Here is a 22,995-nt window from a genome sequence, read left to right as displayed (position 1 = left end):
TGCTATTTCTTCACAAGAACGGATTGTCCAACCTGGTGATATCTGAAACGGGGCCTGGTGCTGTAGTGGAATTGTGATGCTTACATTGGCTAGAACATATATACTCACAAGAGTAGGTCAGATCGGAGCTATATAGGAAGTAGTGTGAGCAATGCCATCATTCTGATTTAGTTTTCACACAGTGATTTAGTGGCACTTGAGCTCCTGTATGGTCCAGTAGATAGAGTAGAAGCATTGGGCCAGGTGGATCTTGGATTCAAATTCCAGTTCAACCATAACCCAGCATTAGCTGCTGTGGTTATTCATCTGTGAAATGGGAGTTATAGGAACTTGGAGCTGTCGCAAAGGATTGTTATAGGGATGAATGAGATACTGATTGTACAGAAGTATGCACATTAAAACTTCTGTATAAATGATAGAGTATGATAGTTGCTGAGGATAGTTTAAAATAATGGTTGGACTTCTGAAGAAAGGTTCATTTTTCCAGTGCCTTACAGGTTCTGAGAAATCTCTGTCTCTGAAAAATTAACTACTAAACAAGGTTTCATTTATTTTTCTGTGGAATTTTTACAGAAGTATAAAGGGCTACCACACGACACCACTTTCTTAGGTAATTCTGTCTTCCTCTTGCTCAGTGAAGCTTTAAAATATACATACTATGCATAAAGTAGAAGAAATGAGTAATGGCTTACTAGCAACAGGTTTATTTTAATGCATGTGAACATTTTCTAGAAATCGATCCTTTTTTTTAAAAAAAAGGAAAGGCTAAACTTTTTTAAAAAATCTTCTTTGGATATAGTGAAACGTGCACATACATTCTCTGTCTGATATAATTTAAGGGCAAAATCTTATCCATGTTTAGACAGAAAAAAAATCATACAACTCTGGGAGCTGTAGGACTTCTTTCTATCTAAACATGCATTGGATTGCACCCTAAGAGCGTTATTACCAATCCTCTGTCTCACAAGCACACTCTCTCCATCTAATCTGGTGGGGATAAGGAGTGAGTGGAGAAGATATGCCAGATCCTCTGGCTAGTGTGTGTGTGTGTGTGTGTGTGTGTGTATGTGTAAACAGCAGTGCAAGGGAATTACAGAACAAAGGCCAGGATTTACTACAGCTCATATATGAGGCAAGTCATTGGTCTGCAGGAAGAATGGATGTATTGTCCTCTTTCCCATCGCCACTTCTGTAACAAACATTTACATCGGCACATGGGACAGAACTTCAACAACTGTTCTTCACCAGGATCTGAGGTCCTGCCTCAGGATCTAGGAGCCCTAGAGATTGCTTAGACTATTTGTATAATACATATATGTAGTTTAAGGCCCAGGTTGTCAGTCTATAGTATAAAGGAGACAAAATTAAGCAATATTACACTCATTTGTTCAAGTCTAGTGTTGCTTACTCTGCATCAGTTTTTTGTGAACCGCCCAGAGAGCTTCGGCTATTGGGCGGTATAGAAATTAAATGAATAAACAAACAAAAACATGCATATTTTTGGTTTAGTGACTGCAAGGAAGTCAACTGTGTGTTGCATTCTATCCTTAAATGATCTTTCACATTCAGAAAAGAGACTGCATCTAATTTTTAGTAGGTATTTTACAGTGCAAGGCAGAAAATCTATTCCCTAAATTTGGGAAACACATGATCATTTCAGCTTGTTAACTGGAATCAATCTGCTGGCAATGGAGATTATTATTATTATTAATGATACATAATTTTACTTCTTAAAAAAGAGAAAATAAATTAGATACAGGTGTTCAAGAGTCGTATATGCAGGTGAAATTAAGAATTGTCTGTGGTGCACTAAAAATGCATATTTTATGCGCAACAATGAGAGTCTTGGAAGCAGAATATGAGGAAAATTAGCATTCCATACACCAAAGCATTTCCTACATATAATCAGCATAGTAACCTTTAATATGTAAGAATATCAAGAAGTAATTCAGTTTCCCATCAATTGAACTTCCAACTTTCCCTTTTCAGAGCTAATATGGGTGGGATTTACTGTATAAATTGACCGATATGATTCACAAACGGAGACCTTAGCAATTTGACCTGTCATACTTTTTATTCCCTTCAATATAGTGCAATAGCTTCTGCCTTAAAATTCATACTATTCATGCCTTGATTGACAGGGTACAGCTTCATTATGCAGCTTGGTAGATGGACCGATTATGGCTATGAATACACGAATGGGGATGAATGAAAGGAACATGTAATTGATTCTCAGCTTGGTGTGTCAGTTCGTTAACCATTTTAATGCAGTGCAGACACTTTTAAAGAGCAATAAATGAGAGAAAGTTATTTATACTTTTCTGTTTGTTTGAAAATTCATTAATGCTAACACTTTTACTGAATATTTGGCAAAGTACTCAGTGGAATAATTGTAAATTGTATCAGTGCCCCCACATACATTTTCTGTCAGACATACAGTTTTCAATTTACACTTCTGCAAACAAAAGTCATTTTTCCTCCTTTGCTGCCATTCCCTCATCTGCCACCTGTTCCTCCCCTTTGGTAGGAATCATTACCCTCTGTAAACATTTATCAAAATAGCCCCAAAGATTTATTGACTGATTTATATAATGAAAAAGCAAATGCAACAATTCTAATTTGATTTGAAAAAAACCTCTTATGATATAATTGATGAGCCAGAACTCTATATACAGTTTCATTTTTCACAGGCCCTTGGGGAACTGTTTCTGAAAAGTTGATTAAATCTGCAAATTACATTAATTTCCACTGTTGTCTGAGCAGTGGCATGAATGTTTTAAATATATGTCATACCTGAAATATGGATGAGATGCATGCGTGCCTGAGTCATTTAACACAGCCAAAATGGGGGGGGAAAAAGATACAGATATTTTCATGGTATAAGGAGTCACACTTTTGGCCTGAAAGACAATTAATTTGCCTGATTTAAGGCCATTCCCTTTCACGGAAAACACCAAATGAAATCATACTGTCCACATTTAGATTTCTTTTGGATGCAATCATATGTGAATGTTTAATATCCACTTATTATCCCCTCTCTTCAAAGGGCCCTGGGTGGAGAAGTGTAGAAAGATGGACCCATGTTGCCAAAGGACATGGCTTTGCCTAGAGTGGCTCAACCAGCTGTCTGCATGATAGCTAAAGTGAAATCCCTTTCTTGGCAAATGCAGCACAGACTTTCCCTTTATGCCACATCTGACTGAACTCTTCCTGGTATTAAGGCACTGTTCCTCGTTCTCAGGCTGATGACTTTGGGAACATTCCTTCTTTGCCTTTTCACTGTCCCATCACAAGTCTCATATGTGGCTGGGATTACACCAAGCTACTAGGAAAATATGGGTGGGTGGTGGGGAACACAACCAAGTTAGGGTTGAGCAATGGCACAGAATGCTGACAGACTGGTGGAGAGAGAAAAAAGGAAAAATGAGGTGAGGGGGAATGGAATAGCTGGAACGCTGAACAGAAGTCCTACACACTGCAATGTTTTCCTTGTAATAGCAAATTCAAGTTGTCAAGTGCCTATCAATTGGGAAGAGAAACAGGATAATTTGGAAGAGGAACAGGACAATTCAAAAATAAAATAGGTGGTCTCTGACTACTGACTACATATGTATACAGAAGTATATTAAATTATAACTTCAAAGAAAAAAGATATTTTAAAAGTATGTCCAGGACCCATGGAATTTTGAGAGCATAGAAATTAGAAATAAGAAAATTATAGAGGAGCTCATTTCATTATTTGCAGGGGGAACTTCTGGGCTCACATTCAACACTAATAATAGGGACCCTGTCTTGGCTACTACTGTTTATTTTGCTGGGTGGCTGGGAAAACACAGTAGCATAGCCAGTGTGCTATAGTGGTTAGAGTTTTGGACTAGGACCAAGGAGACACACTTTCAAATCCTGCCTTGAAGCTCCCTGAGAAACCTTGAGGTTTCACTGGGTGTTGTGGGGATAAAATGAGTGGGGTGAAAACCATGTATCCTCCCATGTTTTCCCACTGCTGCTTCTGCTTTTTTCTTTAAAAAATCTGTTGAGGAGGCAAAGACAGAATATGCTCAATATAGTTGGACGGGTAGTGCTAAGAGTCTTCTGTCTGGAAGCACCCCAAAGCTTTCTGCAAGTCAGAAAAGTATTTTCCTCAAGCCCCCTAGCAAGCACCAAAGGCTGAAGGGAGGCAGGATCTTGTGGAAAGCTTTGGAGAAAGAAACAGCAGGCAATTTCCCCACTGTTTCTACCCTACTTTAAAACGTTCTGTTAGACCCTACCTCTTCCTCAAGCCCTGTGGTTGTCATGCCTGACCCTCATATAGGCCCTTCAGACAAAGAGCCTGACCTGGCAGAGCATACAGCCCTGGTGGGACCCCTGCTTTTAACCAGACACTAGGCACCTCTGGCATCAATGGGGAAGATACACCAGGCAGCAGTGGACCCTGTGATACCCCCAGATAAGACCCTTAGGACTGTTCGTCACCTGTATCGTCAGAGGAGGAGACCAAGCATTCACCCAGCCTTCAAGCACGCCGGTTCCAGAAGGTGTAGGCACAGGCTGCCTCATGGAGCTGAAGTACATGGCTCGAGACCCATAGCAACTGGGCTCCTCATGAGTAAGACTCTTGCCAAAGTGCTGATTACCTACAGCTGAGCTTTGGCTCTGGCTCTCGCTAAATAAACTTACTAGCTGCTGGAACAATGTTTTTCTATTAGCTCCAGTGCCTTGAACCTTTGCTCCTTGAGTGAGCCTCTGTGCTGCTGACCTTTGGACTCCTGCTAGACCCTGTTCTTTGGACTGCTTACCTGTGTTTTGATCTTGGCCATCCCTCAGACCCTGCTCTTGGAATTCTCCTTTCTTGACCTGCGCTCTTGATCTTTGCTTGCCTTGTGACTCCTCCTGCTTTGAACTACTCTCTTGCTGGACTGCTAAAACTGTGTTTGACCTTTTGCCTGTCTGCTGACTTGCTAACAGATTTCCTGTATAGCTGGCCCTAGGCTGAGCTGACCCAGCCATAGTAGCTCAGTAATAAGCATGGGGAGCTGGAGGAAGAGCTGGGGTCTTCTCGCACTTCTGTGGAGGCTTGGATTAGGACAAAAACCACAGCAGGGACCTTATCCAAATGGCTGCACTAGTGAGAGCCTCTGATAGATTGCCATGAGTCCTTCTTGCCAGGGGACAAGTAACACTTGGCCCTAGCAAGCAGATGAGTCCAGCAAGAGAGTAGTTCAAAGCAGGAGGAGTCAGAAGGCAAGCAAAGATCAAGAGCACAGGTCAAGAAAGGAGAATTCCAAGACCAAGAGCAGGGTCTGAGGGATGGCCAAGATCAAAACACAGGTCTGCTTAATAATGAGTCTGCTTAATAATGAGGCTGGGGTGGTTTTGTCTGTTTAATAATGAGGCTGGGGTGGTTTTGATGATGACTCTGCTATGCATTTACTGCCCCTTTTTGTGTGTTGGTAGAGAGAGCCAGTGTGGTGTAGCAGCAAGAGTGTTGGACTAGGAGCTGGGAGATCCGGGTTCTAGTCCCCACTCGGCCATGGAAGCTCACTGGGTGACTTTGGGCCAGTCACAGACTCTCAGCCCAACCCACCTCACAGGGTAGTTGTTGTGAGGATAAAACGGAGAGGAGGATAATGTAAGCCGCCTTGGGTTCCTTGCAAGAGGAAAAAAGGCGGGGTATAAATGCAATAAATGCAAATACAATGGTAGTTTTCCCTTATGGTCAGAAAATCTATGGCTAAAAGGGTGGGCTACATCCCCATGGGCAGTATGGTTTTTATTTTCTTCTCAGCCTGTTTGCGGATGCCTTCCCTCTTCCACAGTGGGCATTTATAAAGTCTGAATTTTTTACACTGCAGCTCTTTAGTAATAAAGTTATGGCCATAAATATTGACTTGTTGTTTTTTCCAAGTCTGCAGACAGTGGAAGCTACTGGATGAGCACTGTGACTTGGGCATCATACAAGTGTTGGTACAATGGGACTGTAGGATTCGGTCTTATGGGCTGCAGTTTCAGTGCACTGGGCCATAGGACTGTAGGTTGTGTTGGACACAAGCATTTTTAACAGGGGACACAAAGGGAAGCCCTGGGTGATCTCACTTAATGCTCAGTGATTTGATAACCCAAATATGCCGTAGCTTCTTCTTTTTAGAGTCACTCAGATTTGCCTAACTCTGAATTCAAACCTTGTACAGATTTGCTGGAAACTTAATTTTCATACTAGGATGAGCAAGTGGGAGCTGTAACAAAACACTGCAGTGCAGAGTTTTCCTGCTCAGGGTGGCACTCAGTTGACCCTTTTCCAAGATATTCCACTCCACTCCCCCTCTGGTTTTGTTTCCCCCCTGCGACAGGCAGCCACTCCAGTCACTGAGCATGCTCAGTCCACACCGGGCAGTTTTGCACCACCATCATCCAGTTCCCCCCAAGAAAGGTATTTTGTACTTTGGCAAATCTTGGAGTACCCCAAATATGCTGCTATCTCCCTCTTGTGTGTGGATGGTTCCATTTTAGCTACATAAGGATCCTCATTCAGGGAATGACTTTGCCATTAGTGTGTGTTCAAGTGTAGAATATAATATTTGTTCAGGCATGTAGTTTCCCTAGCATTGTGGAAGCCTTTCCCCCTCCCTCTTCCTGGCTAGTATAGAGAACGTTCTGAGACTTGTTTACATTCCTTGCTGGCATCATGATCCACACAGGTTATCACAAATGGCAGCATGCAGACAGCAGGAGACATGAATACAAACAACGGCTACGTGCCATGCTTGATGAACGTACGACTCCACTGGTGTGTGCTGGGATTGTGCTTGTCATTAATTATGCTGGGATGGTGCTTTCCATTAACAACGCTCTTCTCTTCAAACTGAGATCACTTCACTGCCACTGCTTTTGTTGGATATGGTTTTAGATAAACAAGCAATGCAATGTTTCCCTGTACGTTATTTTTGTGTTCCTTTTGCGTTTTAATAACCCTTTCACAGCTGTAATGGTGACATGGTTCTACTTGACTCTCCATTTTATATACTACTTTACCAATGGGGTTTTCACAGAAGAGATCACTGTGTAGCTATTCCTCTGGAGTCAGCATGGCAACAACTACCCATACCAAATTATTTATGCTTAACCGTTGTGGTCAAATGGCAGTGCATGGGTGTTGAACCTCCTTCAGCCTGAGGACTGAATTCCATTCTGAGGAGCTTTCAGGTCGTGGTTGGGACTGAAGTCAGGTAGGGCTGGGCCAGAATTCCAAAAATGCCAGCATATTTTAGCTTGAAGCTATTACTGTCAGTAGCTAAACCTTAGCAGAGGCATTTTAGAATGGGGCAGGGGAAATGCACCAAAGCCAAGAACCCACCACATGATTGGTGGTCAGGGGGGAAGAGGGTGGAGCTATCTGGGGAACCCTGAAGGGCTGGATTGGGACTCCAGAAGGGGCAGATTTGGCCCGTGGGCCTGAAGTTTGACATCTCTGCAGTAGAGTATGTCTTCTTTGTCTCTTGGTTTAGTGTTCAACTTTTGTCTTGGTATAAAATGCCTGTGCCAGTCTTTCCAGATAGTCTTGTGCACAGGCCCTCTCAAGGTATTTCAGCCATAGATACCCAGTGTAGTAACTGGATTCAGATCAGGCAGACCTGAGTGTATATTCCTTACTGAGCCACAAAATTTACTGGGTTACCTTCGGCAAGTCACACTCAGCCTAGGGTGGCCATATGTCCTCTTTTAGGACATATACACAGTCCTCTATTTGAAGATGTCCCCTGTTTGAAGGGCTCACCTGTCTAATTCCATCAAAGATAAAAAAAAAACCCATAAGAACTGTTGCCTGTGAAAAGTTAGCACCTGGAGCACCAGAGCAGGCAGGCACACACGTCACCTGGCCATGGTCTTCTCACTATGGTAGATGGACTGCATTTCTATTTAATTTATAATTATTTCCAAATTAGCATCTGTACATATAAATAAGGATATGCACATTTTATGCAAATTGTGTCCTCTTTTTGGGAGATTCATAAGTGGCCACCCAACCTACCTCACAGGTTTGTTGTAGGGATAAAAGGTCGGGCTCATGTATACTGTCTGGACCCCTTTGGCAGAAGGATGGAATAAAAAAGAGGTAATATTAGGTTGGTTCGAGATGTAGTCATGCTTAAGTCCCATTGAAGTCAATGGGACTTAAGTTAGCTGCAACTAATATGTCCCATTGATTTTAGGGTCTACTCTAAGTATGACTAAATCTGGAAACAACCCATTTTTGGCAAGACTTGGTACATACTAGTGTCTCGTGTCTTCCATAAGTCCATTTGGATGGGCACTTCAGAGCAGAATGTTTTTAAAGGAAAGGGCTGTGTTGCAGAGCCAGTAGTACTGAGCATTATTAAAGGCGTTTTCACCTGTCAAAAATGACGTCTAACTAACATGTTCATACACCATGGAGAATAGCTTTTATGCCACATGTATTACACCCCCTGTTTGTTTTTAAGAATGTGTTCTTAAAATACTTTTTGTAAAGATTCTATTAGCCTGCATTTTATCATGTCCTGTTCATAATTATAGTTCCCTGCGTATTCTTCTTTCTTCACCAGCATTGACGTTTTTACCTCATTTGGTCCCGTCTCCTAATTTTCACCTACGTTTCATTCGCTTGCCAAGAGCATTATTGAATGCATTCGATGAGAACAGACCTAATGCAGTTCCCTGAAGAGCTTTCCTTTCTGATTCTTCCTCTCTCGCCCCTCCCTCCCTGCCTTCAGTGCTTTATTTGTTATTAACCTTTAACAACAGGCTGCTTATTTCACATGAGCTTTAGAACATTTTCTCTTCCATTGCTAATTGTGTAACTGCTCATAGACGTTTTACAACTGTACGTCTCTGTTCTGTGGAAAGGGCTTGAACATTTCAGTTTTTAATTTTGGCTTCGAAAGATGGAGTCACAGGTTTTCTGTATGATCCACAGGCAGCCTCACATCTGTCTGGCACTTATGATTGCTTTGTAGCCAATCCTAGGTGACTGCTGTTTCTGAAGAGCCTTACATCCAAATCCATCCTTCAGCTGAGGGTTTTTAATGTGTGGCCCTCCAGCTGTTGTTGGATCAGCTCCCATTACCCACACCATTGGCTACGCTGGCTAGGGCTGGTGGGACTTGCAGTCCAGCAATACCTGGAGGGTCACACGTTCCCACCCCTGCTATAGCTGGTTGGTTAGTATAAGGGTCTCAGCCCCTGCTCCACCATCTGCTGATGTCCTTCTGCTTTCTTGGTGTACAGATGGGTGGTCTTGGTTTTGTGAAAGTTTCACCAGTTTCCTGTGCACTGGAATCTTAAAATCTGTAAGACATTACTGATGCTGCATTTCGAGAATGATTTAGGTTCAATTTCCTATCCCATTATTGCCAGACAGTAGATTATGTTATCTCTGTACCTAGATGCAAACCTCATCAAGTCATTAGAAACTAAGGTTAGGTTGCAGTCACACACCTGCACACTCCAAACTTGTCTCTTGGTGGTCTTTGGCAAACCAGTAACCCCAGCTTTCCCTTTTCTTTTTAACTTAGAATACTACCTGAATGTTAGAAAACAACATCCTTTTTTGTTACTAGAGCTGGGGTCCCAAACATGGTGCCCATGGACACCTCCCTGCCTATCCTGCCAGGCTCCCTGCCTATCCTGCCAGGCTTCCTGTCCACCCCGACTTTAAAAAAAAAAAAAATTCAAAAGGAGGTGGGCATGCTGCAAAGCAAAGCACTAGCCTTTGGAACCTTGTGGGTCACAGACATATTCTTAGATAATTGAAATGGCAGGTGGCTACAGCCCAGTACTTTGTTCTGAGGCATGGCTGGGCATCTAGAACAAAGGGGGGAAAAAAAGATAAGCTGGGGAATAATGGGGATGATCATCCTGGGGGACTAGAGTAAGGGTGGAGCAAGGGGGATGTTTTGCCTGGGATATTGTGCGTGTGTGTGTTTTGTCTGAAGAAGGGTTGCGCACGTGATTTGTATGTTATTTGCCTTGATTTTGCAGGGGTGGGGAGGTGTTTTGCCTGTCAGCGTTTCTTTGGTTTATCTTTTCTGAAATGGGCATTTAGTTGTGCTTTGTGGGGGCAAATATGTGATTTGGTATTTGGGGCATTTTTGCCTTCCGGGAAATGGGTATTTTGTGATCGGCTGTGCCCACCATGGCAGCCATTTTGTGAACGGACAAACCTCTTTCGTAGCAGCCACTGGGGAGAGTGCCTGCGAAATGCTCTCAAAATTCCAAATGTGCCTACCAGCCCAAAAGGTGGGGAACCCCTGTACTAGAGGAATTGTTCTATAATATGCGTGGTCCATATTGATGACACACACACTGGTCTGTTAGGAAAATGCAAAGCCAAATTTGCAGCAACATACAGGGCTGATGGCCTGGTCGTGATTTGCAAAACAATAAAGACATTGTAATAATCTGTAGGATCAAAACAGCATCACAAACCATCTCATTTCCAGTTATTTCAGTCTCTTACATCAGGGCAAATGTTTAGTAATTAGTAGCCTTATTTGCAGCTCCAATACCATCCTATAGCATGTGCATATTAATGCACTGTTTGGACATTGTTAATTATGAATGTTGTATTCATACTGCTGGTCTTGTTCGCCAATAAAATGTCAAGCTTGTTTGAGGGTCCTGCTGCATTTTGTGGTGCTAAGTATTTATTGCTGATGATAATGTCCTGCTGTGGCATGTTCCTGTGGTAGCCAACGGCTTGGCAGAACAAATAAAAGGGAAGTTTCTCTGTTTTAGACACTGGGTGAGCTTTAACTATAAAAAAATCCATTTTTAAAACCAGTGACCCAGCATTGTAACTTCACATGTAGAGAAATTTTGTTTTACACAGTTCACTGAACAAGCTGTTACAGTCAAATACGATAAACAGCTGTAATGAAAGGGTTTCCAGAACGAAATATAGAAAAACATATTTCTCCCACTGCATTTCCATATTCGTTTGTTCCACTGGCAACGGCTCTCAGTTTTATTACTGTGCTCCATAAAATATATATGGCTTATAATGCTTAGGTTCGCTGAAGGGTAAAACCAATGTACCTGTTTTGATCACTAGTTGTCATCCTTGCCATATGACAAACGCTAAGTGTCCAGATTTCACTTTTTTGGAAACAAATTTAAGGGGCTTTCCTGTTGAGTACTGTATATGTAACAATGAAACCAAATAATCTAGTTTTGTTCCTATAACTAGGGAAAATAACTATGATTAAAAGGGGTAGGTTGATGGTTTCCCTTTTCTGTGCTTCCCAGTGTGATTTTTATAGCTGTCCGAAAGTTTAGCTGTGTAAATCCTTCCATGTTTGGTTTGTGCCAGGCACACTGAGTTTACTGACAAAACAAATTCCCTCATGGAGGTTGTCCACTGGCAGTCATTTGAATTGTTGCCTTTCTTAATCTACAAAGAAAAGTGGAGAATTGAAACCTGATTTCTGCGTGGCGGACTTGGGAGAGCTTGAGTATGTGCAAAGATGTAGGCTTGGATGGTGGCCATATTGCAAACATTTTTTGACTAGACTAAGGACAGTGAAAAATAATGTAAACTAATGACTGTGTAAAACTGCTGATGCGTGTTTGGGAAATAAAGACAGAACAGAAAGGAGGGCGGGGGGGGGGACTGATGGAGGTGTAGTTAATGTTAATGGTACTGAAGAAGAAAGTGGTGATTTCCATGTGGGTTGGGAACCATCTGTGCTTTTTAAGTGTCTCTCCCCCCCCCCCATTTTATTATAATACCACCCCATAGCCGAAGCTCTAAGGGCAGTTCACAAAAATTAAAAACCATGAAAAAAAATACAATATACAAAGTGCAAAACCATTAAAAAACATATATACAGAGACAACATATATCTAAAACAATATTTAAATAAGCAACCAAAGACAATCCTAGACGTAATTAAAACTAATTCTATGCTGCGAAATGCCTGAGAGATGAGCGCAGTTTTAACCTGGCACCGAAAAGATAACGTTGGCACCAGGCAGGCCTTGTTGGAGACACCATTCAATTAATTGGGGAGGCCACCGAGAAGACCCTCTCCCTTGTTGCCACCCTCCGAGCCTCCATTGGAGGAGGCACCCAGAGGAGGTCCTTGGATGCTGAGCGTAGTGTATGGGTAAATTCATGATGGGCGAGGAGCTCCATCAGATATTGTGGTCCTGAGCCGTGTAAGACTTCATAGGTCAAAACCAGCACCTTAGATCAGGCTCGGAAACAGACAGGCAGCCAGTGCAAGCAGGTTTGTTAATATGTCATCAGAGTCAGGCCCAGTAGATACATTCTTGTGGTACCATGGCAGCCAAACATAATTCCACCGTGTTCGCTCTTGGACTGCCTCCACATTGCTTTGATAATATGTGGAAAATTGGATTGCATGGAATTGCCCTAATTATGTTGCTACGTCACATCAACCCAAGTGCTGATGGTAGACGGCGAAGCAAAATGTGATCAAGGCAAGCCCACATGATCTAACATTTTGAAAGTAACATGGGCCCAGGTGGTGGTGAAGCATTTTGGCAGTGAGCCATTCCACTGCAGTAATATATGAACTGGGCTCCAAGAGTAGGAGAAGCAGAGATTCCTAGGGCTTGTGTCTTCAGAAGTTCTTGTCATTCACATAGAGGCAGTCCCTTCCCACCTAGCAGAGAAGGGAAGGTAAATAGGAAAGCACTTCCTGTCTGCTGAAGAGAGCCTCAGGATCAGGAACAGATAATTATAGGTTTCCCTTTTCCCTGCTGAACCTGAAGCTATCAGAATCTGGAAGGGTTGGCTGGTGGCTAAGGAACATGCAAAGGCTGGCAGCCTGTGGGAGTTAGCTCTCCCATGGCCCAGAATTCTTCTGAAGAAATAAACAGGCATTCTGCAATGTGTTACTTAGGAACAATTCATTACCCTTGTCTGGGAGCTGGCTGAACAAAGACAAGATCCCCGTGACAATTAGGGATAGGAGAGTAAGTGATATCCAAGCTCATCAAGTTCTCTGTTTTCCACCTTGATGTTCATCTCAACCTTGTTCTCACTCCTGAACGTCTTTTTTTTTTTTTTTTTACAAACAGGAAAAGTGCACAATAAAGCATAAAAATGTATGGGGCGGGGGGGGGGGAGGGAGAACTGCATTTTCAGAAGTGTGCACTTGTGCAAGAGCATACTTTGAAATGCATATGCAAGCTCAAGAAATTGCAAAAACAAATCCTGACAATTATGCTCCCATTCACGTTTGGGGTTGTGAATGGGACGCATTCACATGATTTGCGAACAGGAACTAAATTCTTGTACATCCCTATTGGCAATTTCTCTCTGAAAGAAGTTTTCCAGAAACTGGGAAGGATATAATTAAAGGTTACAAAGTCATTTCAGATATAAATGATATAATTTTTGTGAAATGCCCAGAGAGCTTCGGATGTTGGGCGGTATAGAAATGAAATGAAATAAATAAATAAATAAATAATGAATATATGTGTCACCTAAATGCACTTCCAGAAAAAAAGGATGAGTTTTTTGCCACAGTACCCATAAAGGTGTCTAAAATATAAGCCGAAGTTTAGCCAATATCAGAGGTTGCAGAAGCACAGGCTGACAGTCCAAAATAGTTGCTTTCTGTGATAACATGGTTTGCTGATTATTTCAGGTCAGGCAGTAGGACAAGGAAAGTCAAAAGAACAGAAAAGGAAGCTGGTTATTATGGTACAGATTAAATGTCTCAATAAATACTCTAATTTAGAGTCAGGAAAAAGGCAGCTTCTGTTACCTTCCATTGTTACTGAGTTTTGCTTTAACTTAAATGTCCTAAGTTATATTTTACCTTTATAATTAGAATTATGGAGTTTCTCTGCTGTATCTGTTGTCTTCTGATACATCTGAACAGATTTACAAGATTTCCATTTCACATTTTACATGATCTTTTTCAAGATTTGGTATTATTTTTTCTTTGCAGATGTTATTCATACCGTGGGACCTATAGCACGAGGGCATATTAGCGATGGCCATAAAGAAGACCTGGCAAACTGCTATAAAACCTCCCTGAAACTGGCAAAAGAGAATCTCATCAGATCTATTGTAAGTAGTAAAAAATATCTATAATTTGTTGATTAATCACAGCCTTCCACAAATATCGAAACGTAACAGCCGATAACAGTTCTTATTTGCTGACAGTGGTATCAAGAGAAAAACAATGTGGGAAAATTGGATGTTAAATAAATAAGAAAATTTGGAAGGAGGTATTGGTGGCTACTAGTTAACCTAGCAAACTCTTGGTCAGGGATGGGCAACTTGTGGCCCTCCAAATATTTTGACCTTTAACTCCCATCATGCCTCAGCATTGGCTATGCTGGCTGGGCTGATGGGAATTGTAGGCCAAAACACCTGGAGGGCCTCAAGTTGCACACCCCTGCTCTAGACTCTGAAATTTTCATCAGGAGATGTCCAATTCTTCTGTCTTTTCCTGAGCTCTCATTTTGTCTTTGTTCTAGTCAGTTCTCTATATATAGGCAATGAAGGCAGTTAGAAAAGTCGAGCTTGCTAGACCAAAGCAAAATGTTATAGCCTTTGTGATCTAATGCTTTACAGCACAGCTCATTTGAAAACTGCATAGGCAGCCAGCATCTCCTGATTATCAGGTAGATTATTAAAACAATTGGAGAGTCAGCTCTCCCTCTAGCTAGAGTTGCCATCCAATTTCATCCTGTTGAGGGACAACATCAAACAGCATCAGATAACTTTCCAGCAAAGCAAAATTAATTTTGATAAGACTGTCCAAATTTCTTGATGGAGGTGGTGGTACTTCCATATATCCTCGTCTATGTTTTTTCTGTTATGTAAAGACAGGCAAGCGAGTTGCATAGAGCTAGTTAATTTTGCATATTAGGGCCCATCACCTAACACATCCAGCGGATTCCCAGGCAGATGGATGGAGTATCTTTGCTCATTCCCAAAGACAGAAAAAAAGAGATAGTAATTTAGTGACTGAAAGGACAATTTAAAATCCACCTAATCTTAAAGAGAAAGAAGCCATCAGGAAAATGCCACTTTATGCCATACATAATTAACATGCATTGTGTTAATTAAAAGCTATTGTGATGTCTGCTAGCATAAGATGGCTTTTTAAATGGATTAGATGGGTTCAGGGAACATTGGTCTATCAACAATTAGCCAAAGTTTAAAAAAACGGAATCTCCATAGTAAAGAGGCAGTATATCTCTGATAACCTGATGTTGGTGACAAACCACAGATGCAACTATATTAACCGTGTTACAGAGGGAGGTTTAGAAAAACTACTTCTCTCTAACCAAAATGTATGGAGGTAGCCTTCCCCACTAAAATGCTGCTGTGGGAGAAAACCTTGAGAGACTTCACCCATCCAAGATTGCATCTGGAATGTACATAGCTGCCATTGTTTATTTATTTAAAGCGTTTCTACCTCACTCTTCAGCTGAAAAGGCTCCCAGAGTGGTTTGCACACTTTCTGCCTTCTCCTAGTGAGAATTCCCCTTCTCTAAGGCCTTTCTCACCCCCATCAGGAACCACCTTCTCTCACACACACTGGATTTCACTGCCACCAGTACCTTGTAGGCTTAGATCAAATCCGTTACTCAGTCCTCTATCTCTGAGGACACACAGGCGTTACTTATAACCTTGCACTGTTCCCTTTGTACCTTTCCCTTACGTAGCCCAGAGCAGAAGGCATAAGATTTGGTTAAACAAATAAACTTTATTAACTACAGCAAATAAGTTGTTGAATAATTGGATTGGGCTTGGGAGCCATGGTTTTAAAGTGGTTCCAGTCCTTTCTGGAGGAACGGTCTTAGAAGGTGGTGCTGGGGGACTTCTTTTCCACCCCATGGCCATTAGCCTGTGGGGTGCCACAAGGTTCTATCTTGTCTTGCTTTTTAACATCTACATGAAAACACTGGGGGAAGTCATCAGGAGGTTTGGATTGAAATGTACTCATCATCAGTACTTGGATGATACTCAGCTCTACCTCTCGTTTCCATCTGCACATCCTAGGGAGGCCGTGGAACCCTTGAACCAGTGTCTAGAGGTTGTTTTGGGATGGATAAGGGTGAACAAGCTGAAACTTAATCCAGACAAGACGGGGGACCGTGGGTTGGGAAACCAACTACTTTGGATGGAGGTTTACAACTGGTCTTAGATGGGGTTGCACTCCCCCTAAAAGACCAAGTGCGCAGTCTGGGAGTCCTCCTGGACTCTTGGCTAACTGGGGAAGCCCAGGTGGCTGCGGTGTCCAGGAGTGCTTTTTACCACTTGGGCTGGTATGCCAGCTGTGGTCCTATCTGGAGAGGGCGGACCATGCTTCAGCTATCCACACACTGGTGACGTCCAGGCTGGACTACTGTAATGCTCTGTAAATGGGGCTGCATTTGAAGTCTGTTCAAAAACTCCAGCTTGTGCAGAATGTGGCCACCCAAGTTTTGGTAGGGGTGGGGCGATTTGATCACATAATGCCCATGCTGTGCCAACTGCACTGATTACTGGTGTATTTCTGAGCCCAACTCAAAGTGCTGGTTTTGACCTTTAAAGCCTTAAACAGTTTGGGATCAACTTACTTGGAGGATCGCATTATTTATTTATTTAAAATATTTCTTGGCTGCCTTTCAGGGCAGAAGCTCTCCTAAGGCTGCTTACAGCAATAAAATACATAAAAACAGTTAAAATATTAAAAGTGATAAGAACATAAAAGCAACAATAAAAGCCAACAATAAAAGCCAACAATAAAACCAGCAACAATATTAACAGCAGTACCAGCAACAATAGCAGTCATACCATGAGAAGGCCAAGGTAAAATATTATGTTTTCAAGGCCTTCTTAAAAGTCTGCAGTGATGGAGCATGGGGGACCTCCAATGACAGCTTGTTCCAAAGGTGTGGGGCCACTGCAAAGAAGGCCCTCTCGTGTGTGTTCACCCACCTGACTGCTTTCATGGGTGGGCAGATGAGAAGGACCTCTCTTTCTGTTCTTAAAGTGCAGGCAGGCTGATATGGGTGAAGGTGGTCCTTTAGATAACTTGTTCCCAAACTGTTTAAGGCTTTAAAGGTCAAAACCAGCACTTTGAATTGGGCTCGGGAATGCATGGGTAAACCAGTGCAGCTGGCGCAGTAGAGGCGTTACGTGATTGAATTGGCTTGCCCCCACCAATATTCGGGCGGCCGCATTCTGCACAAGCTGAAGTTTCTGAACCATCTTCAAAGGCAGCCCCGTGTATAGCACATTACAGTAGTCCAGCCTGGACGTGACTAGTGCGTGGATAACTGAGGCGTAATTGCGGCATATCAGCCTGCCCACATGAGATAAAAATAGAGGCCTTTCTCATTTGCCCACCCGTGAGAGCACTCAGGTGGGTGATCACACATGAGAGGGCCTTCTCTGCAGTGGCCCCACACCTTTGGAACAAGTTGCCATCGGAGGTCCGCCATGCTCCATCGCTGCAGGCTTTTAAGAAAGCCTTGAAAACATATTGTTTTACCATGGCCTTCTCTTGATATGACTACTATTGTTGCTGTTACTGCCATTGTTGTTGCTGTTTTTATTGTTGGCTTTTATTGTTTTTATGCTTTTATGTATTTTATTACTTTAAGTGGCATTGGGGGGGCTTCTGCCCTGAAAGGTGGCCCAGAAATGTTATAACTAACTAACTAGAATAATAAACAGGTAAGTCTTAATGGCTTTATCAATATATGTTCTCTCATAAATCATTCTCTAGATCGCACTCTCAGTCACTTTACAAATCCCCACATACCCCACTCTCAGTTCTTAGTCCTAAAATACTGCCTCTCACAAATCCTAACTCTGATCTAAACCATCCCTCAAACAAACCTAGCTCATCACTATCTCTGATCTTATCCTTCACTATCTCTGACTCTGACAGTGATGAACTCAGTTTTATATAGCACACCCACTTTACCCCCCCTTCACTCTCTCAGCCAATCAGCTCATATATGCAGATCCACCATTCTTCTTGCCAGTCATGTCTCTCTTACCATAGACATACTCACTATAAATACAGAAATATAACAGGAATACATAATCATAACCATACACCAGCTAACAGGAACATTTACAGATTATACGTATAGAAATGTGTAATGTCACGCACACCATCAATGAAAACAATAGTATCCCTTCCCACAGGCTTACATTCTAAAAATGGTCAGAAATGAATTTTCCTGACCCGTTAATACCAAAAAAGAAATTGAGAAAGAAGTGCAAATTTTTTACAGGAGATCAGTACTATACCATTAAAATAATTTATAAATCATAGTTAAAATCTGACAATAAATGGTACAAACATAGATAAACAAATTTACATTTGGTGAACAAAAAACAAACCAATTTCAAAATTCACAACGATATACCAAATGTGTTGCAGTCAAATAAAACGTATCATAACCCTGTTACAAATTTTCAGTCTCAAAATACAAGGGCGATATCTTAAAATTAATATTGTTGTTTGCCAAACATCTTTCGACTCGATCGTCTTCTTCAGTGGCAGATTTACAAAACTTCAAATGACTGCTTCACCATGGATCTAGAGAACCCAAATCCAAACTAGTACCACTCAGGATAAATGCTTTTGGGGAATCAAGTAAAAAAATAGTATTGGTTTTCCATTTTACTAATCCTTCCCCATTTATTTTCAGAGATCCCATCAACTTTACTTCAGGTAAAGCTCACCATATTGTTAGAGTGGATACTGTGAAATACTCCTTTATTCAGAACTATAGGGTCTGAGTGAAAATTTTACATTCCGATGTTAAAGTAGCAAGCATGTATAAAAGATAAATTATACCAGATTAATTTGGGGGCTTTCCCTATATAGTAAGAATCTTAATGTAACCCAGGTGGGGAACTCACCACTTAAATTCCCTGAAGGTGGATGGAAATGTATCTCCTCTGTCAATTCTCCTGTCCTTTTGAATCCTTGCTCAAAAGACTTGTGCCTATATAGTGCTTACAGGGGGAAATTCACCTGCAATTTACAATTAGGCCAACTCCATAAGAACATAGACCAGCAACGTTTTTAAAAAGCCTTTGGCCAGTATTCAATGGAGACTGCCTGCAAGCAGCCAGCCCTGCCAATGCCTTTCCGCAAGCAGCACCCACCACTCATGGAATTGAGATTTCACACTTCCAGATGCAACCTAGAACATCTGGAAACACTTGTTTGTGGAATGGGGCAGGCTGGTGGAGTTCACATAAGGGAGTTGTGCTTAGTGTATGAAATCAATGGGACTTAAGTTAGTCATGACTAACATGTCCCATTGATTTCAGTGGGTCTGCTCTAAGTATGACTAAGTCTAGATCCAGCCTATTGAAATAAGTGGAGTATACTTCTGAGTAGACACCTTTAGAATTGCATTGTTACAATGATTCCAGGTAACAGGCTTATATATAATTATTGTGATGTCATGTACCAAAGATTTCTCCCAGTGTTTTCTTTTACACAACAACTTGAGGGGACTAGCTATAATATTGTTTTTTTCTTGGATACCAACAGACAACACATTACTAGCGTCCAATGAACAATCTTGACAGTCAGGTTATTCTTGGATACCAACACAACATTTAGCTGCTGCACAGATTCTACACTAGATAACCTACAATGACACATTTTTCAGTATGAGTCTCTTGTAAGCATGCATGTAACCTAGCTGGTGTCAGGGTAGAAACTGAGCCAATAGAACCCCAGAGCAGTTCTGATTCTGAGGAGGATCAGCAATCCATGGGAGAGGAGCCAGCTCATCCCTCACAGGCACAGCAGCTGGCAGAGATTCCTCCTGCTGGCATTCCTGAGATAGATAGGGACCCTGGCAGTGAGAAAGTGCGGGAATGGGGCTTGCTAGATGCTTGATGCAGACGCAGGGAGCGATGAGCGATGGAGGGCACGGAAAGAAGGCATAGCGCCCGTTTGGCGCGCAAGCAACGGCTGCCTCCCGTGGACCCAAGGGAAAGAGGGAGGATCTCTCCCTAGCCCATAAGTTCAGGGTCTTCAAGTAATTCTCCTTCAAACGGGGACCAACTGCCTACCCGGAGCATAAGCTACTCTGCTGTTCATTGCTTAGTTGCGGGTGATTAGCATTTGAAAGAGTCATTAAGTTGTAAAAGGATTAAAGCCTTGAAAAGAATCCTTTCATCTGTGTCTTGTGCTGGCTATTAGAGTGTACTGAAAGAGGCCGCTAGGGCGCTCCTGACAGCTGGTTCCCAGTGATAATGAGTGCCCTTGGTTTCTGCAGAAATACAAAATAGAAATGCCCATATCCTCTCTTATCAACAGTACATTACAGTGGATATCAGCCAAGTCTCAAATGAGTACCAGGCAGGGCTTCATATACTGGCTTTTAGAACTATTTCTTTATGTGATTTTTCCAGTAACTTAATTTCTATTTTTTTAAAAAAGGCAATTGCAAAATCTGTATAGCATACTATCTTCTTTAGGCCAACTCAAAGATCTCCAAAATTTGTATACTAAGTTTATTCTTCCATGTATACGGTGGAAAATATATTGTGCTTGTGATGGGGATTCATATTCATAAGTACTTCAATGTATTTTGGTTGTTTTTGTTTTACATATTTCTAAATTAGGCAGAAATATAATAAGTAGAAAGTGTAGGTATTGTAAAGAAATGGGAAATTCTTGGTTTTAGCACAGAGCATACAGATACCATAGATGCCATATGATTGTATGTAGCTAACTAATATTCAGCTGTGGCTGGAGTCAGGAATCCTCAAGACACATAAAGTTGTTCTGGTTTAGGATTCTGAAGTTTCAAGAAGAGAAAGAGGAACAAGAATGGACTGCAGTGGTCCAGAGGTTGAATCCAATTCTGCTGATCCCCCCTGCAGCCCCCTGTACACCTTCAAAACCTGTTCCAGAGGTCTGGGAAACCCTCTGAAGCGGAGTTTTGGGGGCTGCAGGGGTGTGTGGTGGGTGATACGGAAATATCTTGGTAGACTTCAAATTATTATTTTAAATTTCCTTTGTTAACCATGGAAATAAAGAGTGGTTGAAAAAAATAGGAGATTTAGTGGAAGTAAGTGAACTTTAAAATTTATGGGGTTTGTAATTTTGTGCATTATCACAAAAAAACCCTTTTCAAAACATATTAAAACAGACTTGAACACAAAAGTGTCATATGGATTTAAAACTGCCTAACAAATATGATAATATAAATACTTTAAGCCCAGGGAAGATATTTCAGATCACTTTTTAATCTCTGCATTATTTAGAAGAAACAATAGCCATTAATTAAAGCTCTGGATTACTAAGGTATGAAGCATCACAAACATTACCAGTAAGGCAGCAATCCTATGGCCACTAGACACTGTCTAGAGGGCCATAGGATGTTTTGGTTTCTGGGATCTGAGACTGGAACCAGGGCTCCCACCTCAAGGCCCAGAAACTGTGCTCCCCACTCCACTCCACCCCTCCCCGTCCCCCTTGTAGCCAGTGCAGTTCTCTCTGTGCCGGCTACATCTCCGCGCTCAGAAACGGAGTGCGGAGATGGGGAAAAGGGGGCAGTCCTGGGGATAGGGAGGGGAGGAGACCATGGAAGCTGCATTATACAGCTTTCTCTGCGTGTCCTGGCCTCCTTTCTTTCCCCTTCCCAAAGCTGTGGCTAGATAGGCTAAATCACCTGAGTAGCCCCAAATGAAGTCTGAACTGAACGTAAATATGAAGCACATAATGTTTTATGCTTACTATGTAAACTTGGAGATACCTTTGGAAAGAGATGCAGTTTTAAAACCTTTAAATAATAAATTACTTAGTTGGCTGTCTGTCTGAATCCATTCACTGAAGAAATAAATACCAGCAGCTGACAAAACACATTTCTCTGACATTTGTGAAAAACATCAAAGGGACTATGTGGAGAACTGCTTGGTTTCTGAGGCAGTATCTCTGAGAAGACAACATTATTGCCAAATACGCTGCTAACACATCCCGGGGATTAATTTGGTCCATTGTATTCAGCATAGTTATAGAATATAGTATGTGTGTAAAACTATCTACACACACTCACATTCTTTACCAGAAGCCTACCCTTCTGTTGTACTTGACAGTGCCCGCCGTGCCTTGAAACAATGCTAATAGACTGAAACATCTTCATACATCAAGGCTTCCTTCCCCATCTTCTTCCTTCAGCCCCTGCATGTGGCTGACATGTGCTCAAGCGGAAGTGTCAGCTGAAGTCTGAGGTATTGTTAAACTGCAAGTTTGAGGGGTATGCAGACAACAAGGGCTGAACATGAAATGAAAAGGATTATCTAAAATTCACTATGAAAACAGGATATAAAGTTAGCATTGTCTCTCATCCACAAGGCAGTCATTTGTCAAGGTTGTTATGAAAGTAGAAAAGTTTTATACACAGAAAGTAACTGAGCTGTGAAAAACTGTCAGTCTTCTATACTATATGCAGTAAAAAAGTGTGTCTAAGCCTGGCCTTCATCATGCTGGTTGCACTGATTTGTAACGTAGGATCTACGATTTCCCTGAACCATAAATTCTGTCCCATTGACAGTGCTTTGGAAATGGGAAAGAGAGGACCACAGACCCCTCCCTGAAAAGTTACTCCCACATTTCAACTGCCCCCAAATTGATAGCATTATTTCCCCAACAACTTTTGCATGCAAGACAGAATTTGTTCTTCTAGAAACCACTTTGCCTCCTTAAATCTTTTTCTGGTGCTGTTGCAGCTGACCCTGCATCAAATGGGAATTAAGACTGATATTTATACGCTGAGGGGAATCCATCCACAAGGAATGTGGGTTAGTTAGATACCTGAAGGGATCAGAAAAGCAAGTGAAAGCAAAACTGTACATTAATAAAATACCAAAGAGAATTCAAAATAGCATCTGGTGAAAGTAGTCTGTCTAATCTAAGCGGAATCCATAAATGTCCAATTTGTACATTGAGACCAGAGTCCCTCCTCTTGCAAATTAGTAAGATTAATTGACAATAA

At 41.8% G+C, this 22,995-nt stretch overlaps 1 protein-coding gene across 12 annotated transcripts in view; it reads left to right on the top strand.

The window, feature by feature from the left end:
- The window catches only part of MACROD2 (mono-ADP ribosylhydrolase 2), a 1,364,729-nt gene that overhangs the window by 649,156 nt on the left and 692,578 nt on the right, over window positions 1-22,995 (top strand). For all 12 annotated transcript variants that reach the window (XM_084824196.1, XM_084824178.1, XM_084824167.1 and 9 more), the window contains one exon: window positions 13,959-14,080. In XM_084824196.1, coding sequence (XP_084680322.1) covers window positions 13,959-14,080 — 122 coding nt within the window. The remainder of the gene's footprint in view (window positions 1-13,958; window positions 14,081-22,995) is intronic.

This window comes from Heloderma suspectum, chromosome 1 (assembly GCF_057233095.1).
Source record: "Heloderma suspectum isolate Gila_16-S chromosome 1, 16-S_ref, whole genome shotgun sequence".
Lineage (NCBI taxonomy): Eukaryota > Metazoa > Chordata > Lepidosauria > Squamata > Helodermatidae > Heloderma > Heloderma suspectum.
Note: the sequence above shows the minus strand (reverse complement) of the source record. Positions and strands in the feature narration are given on the sequence as shown.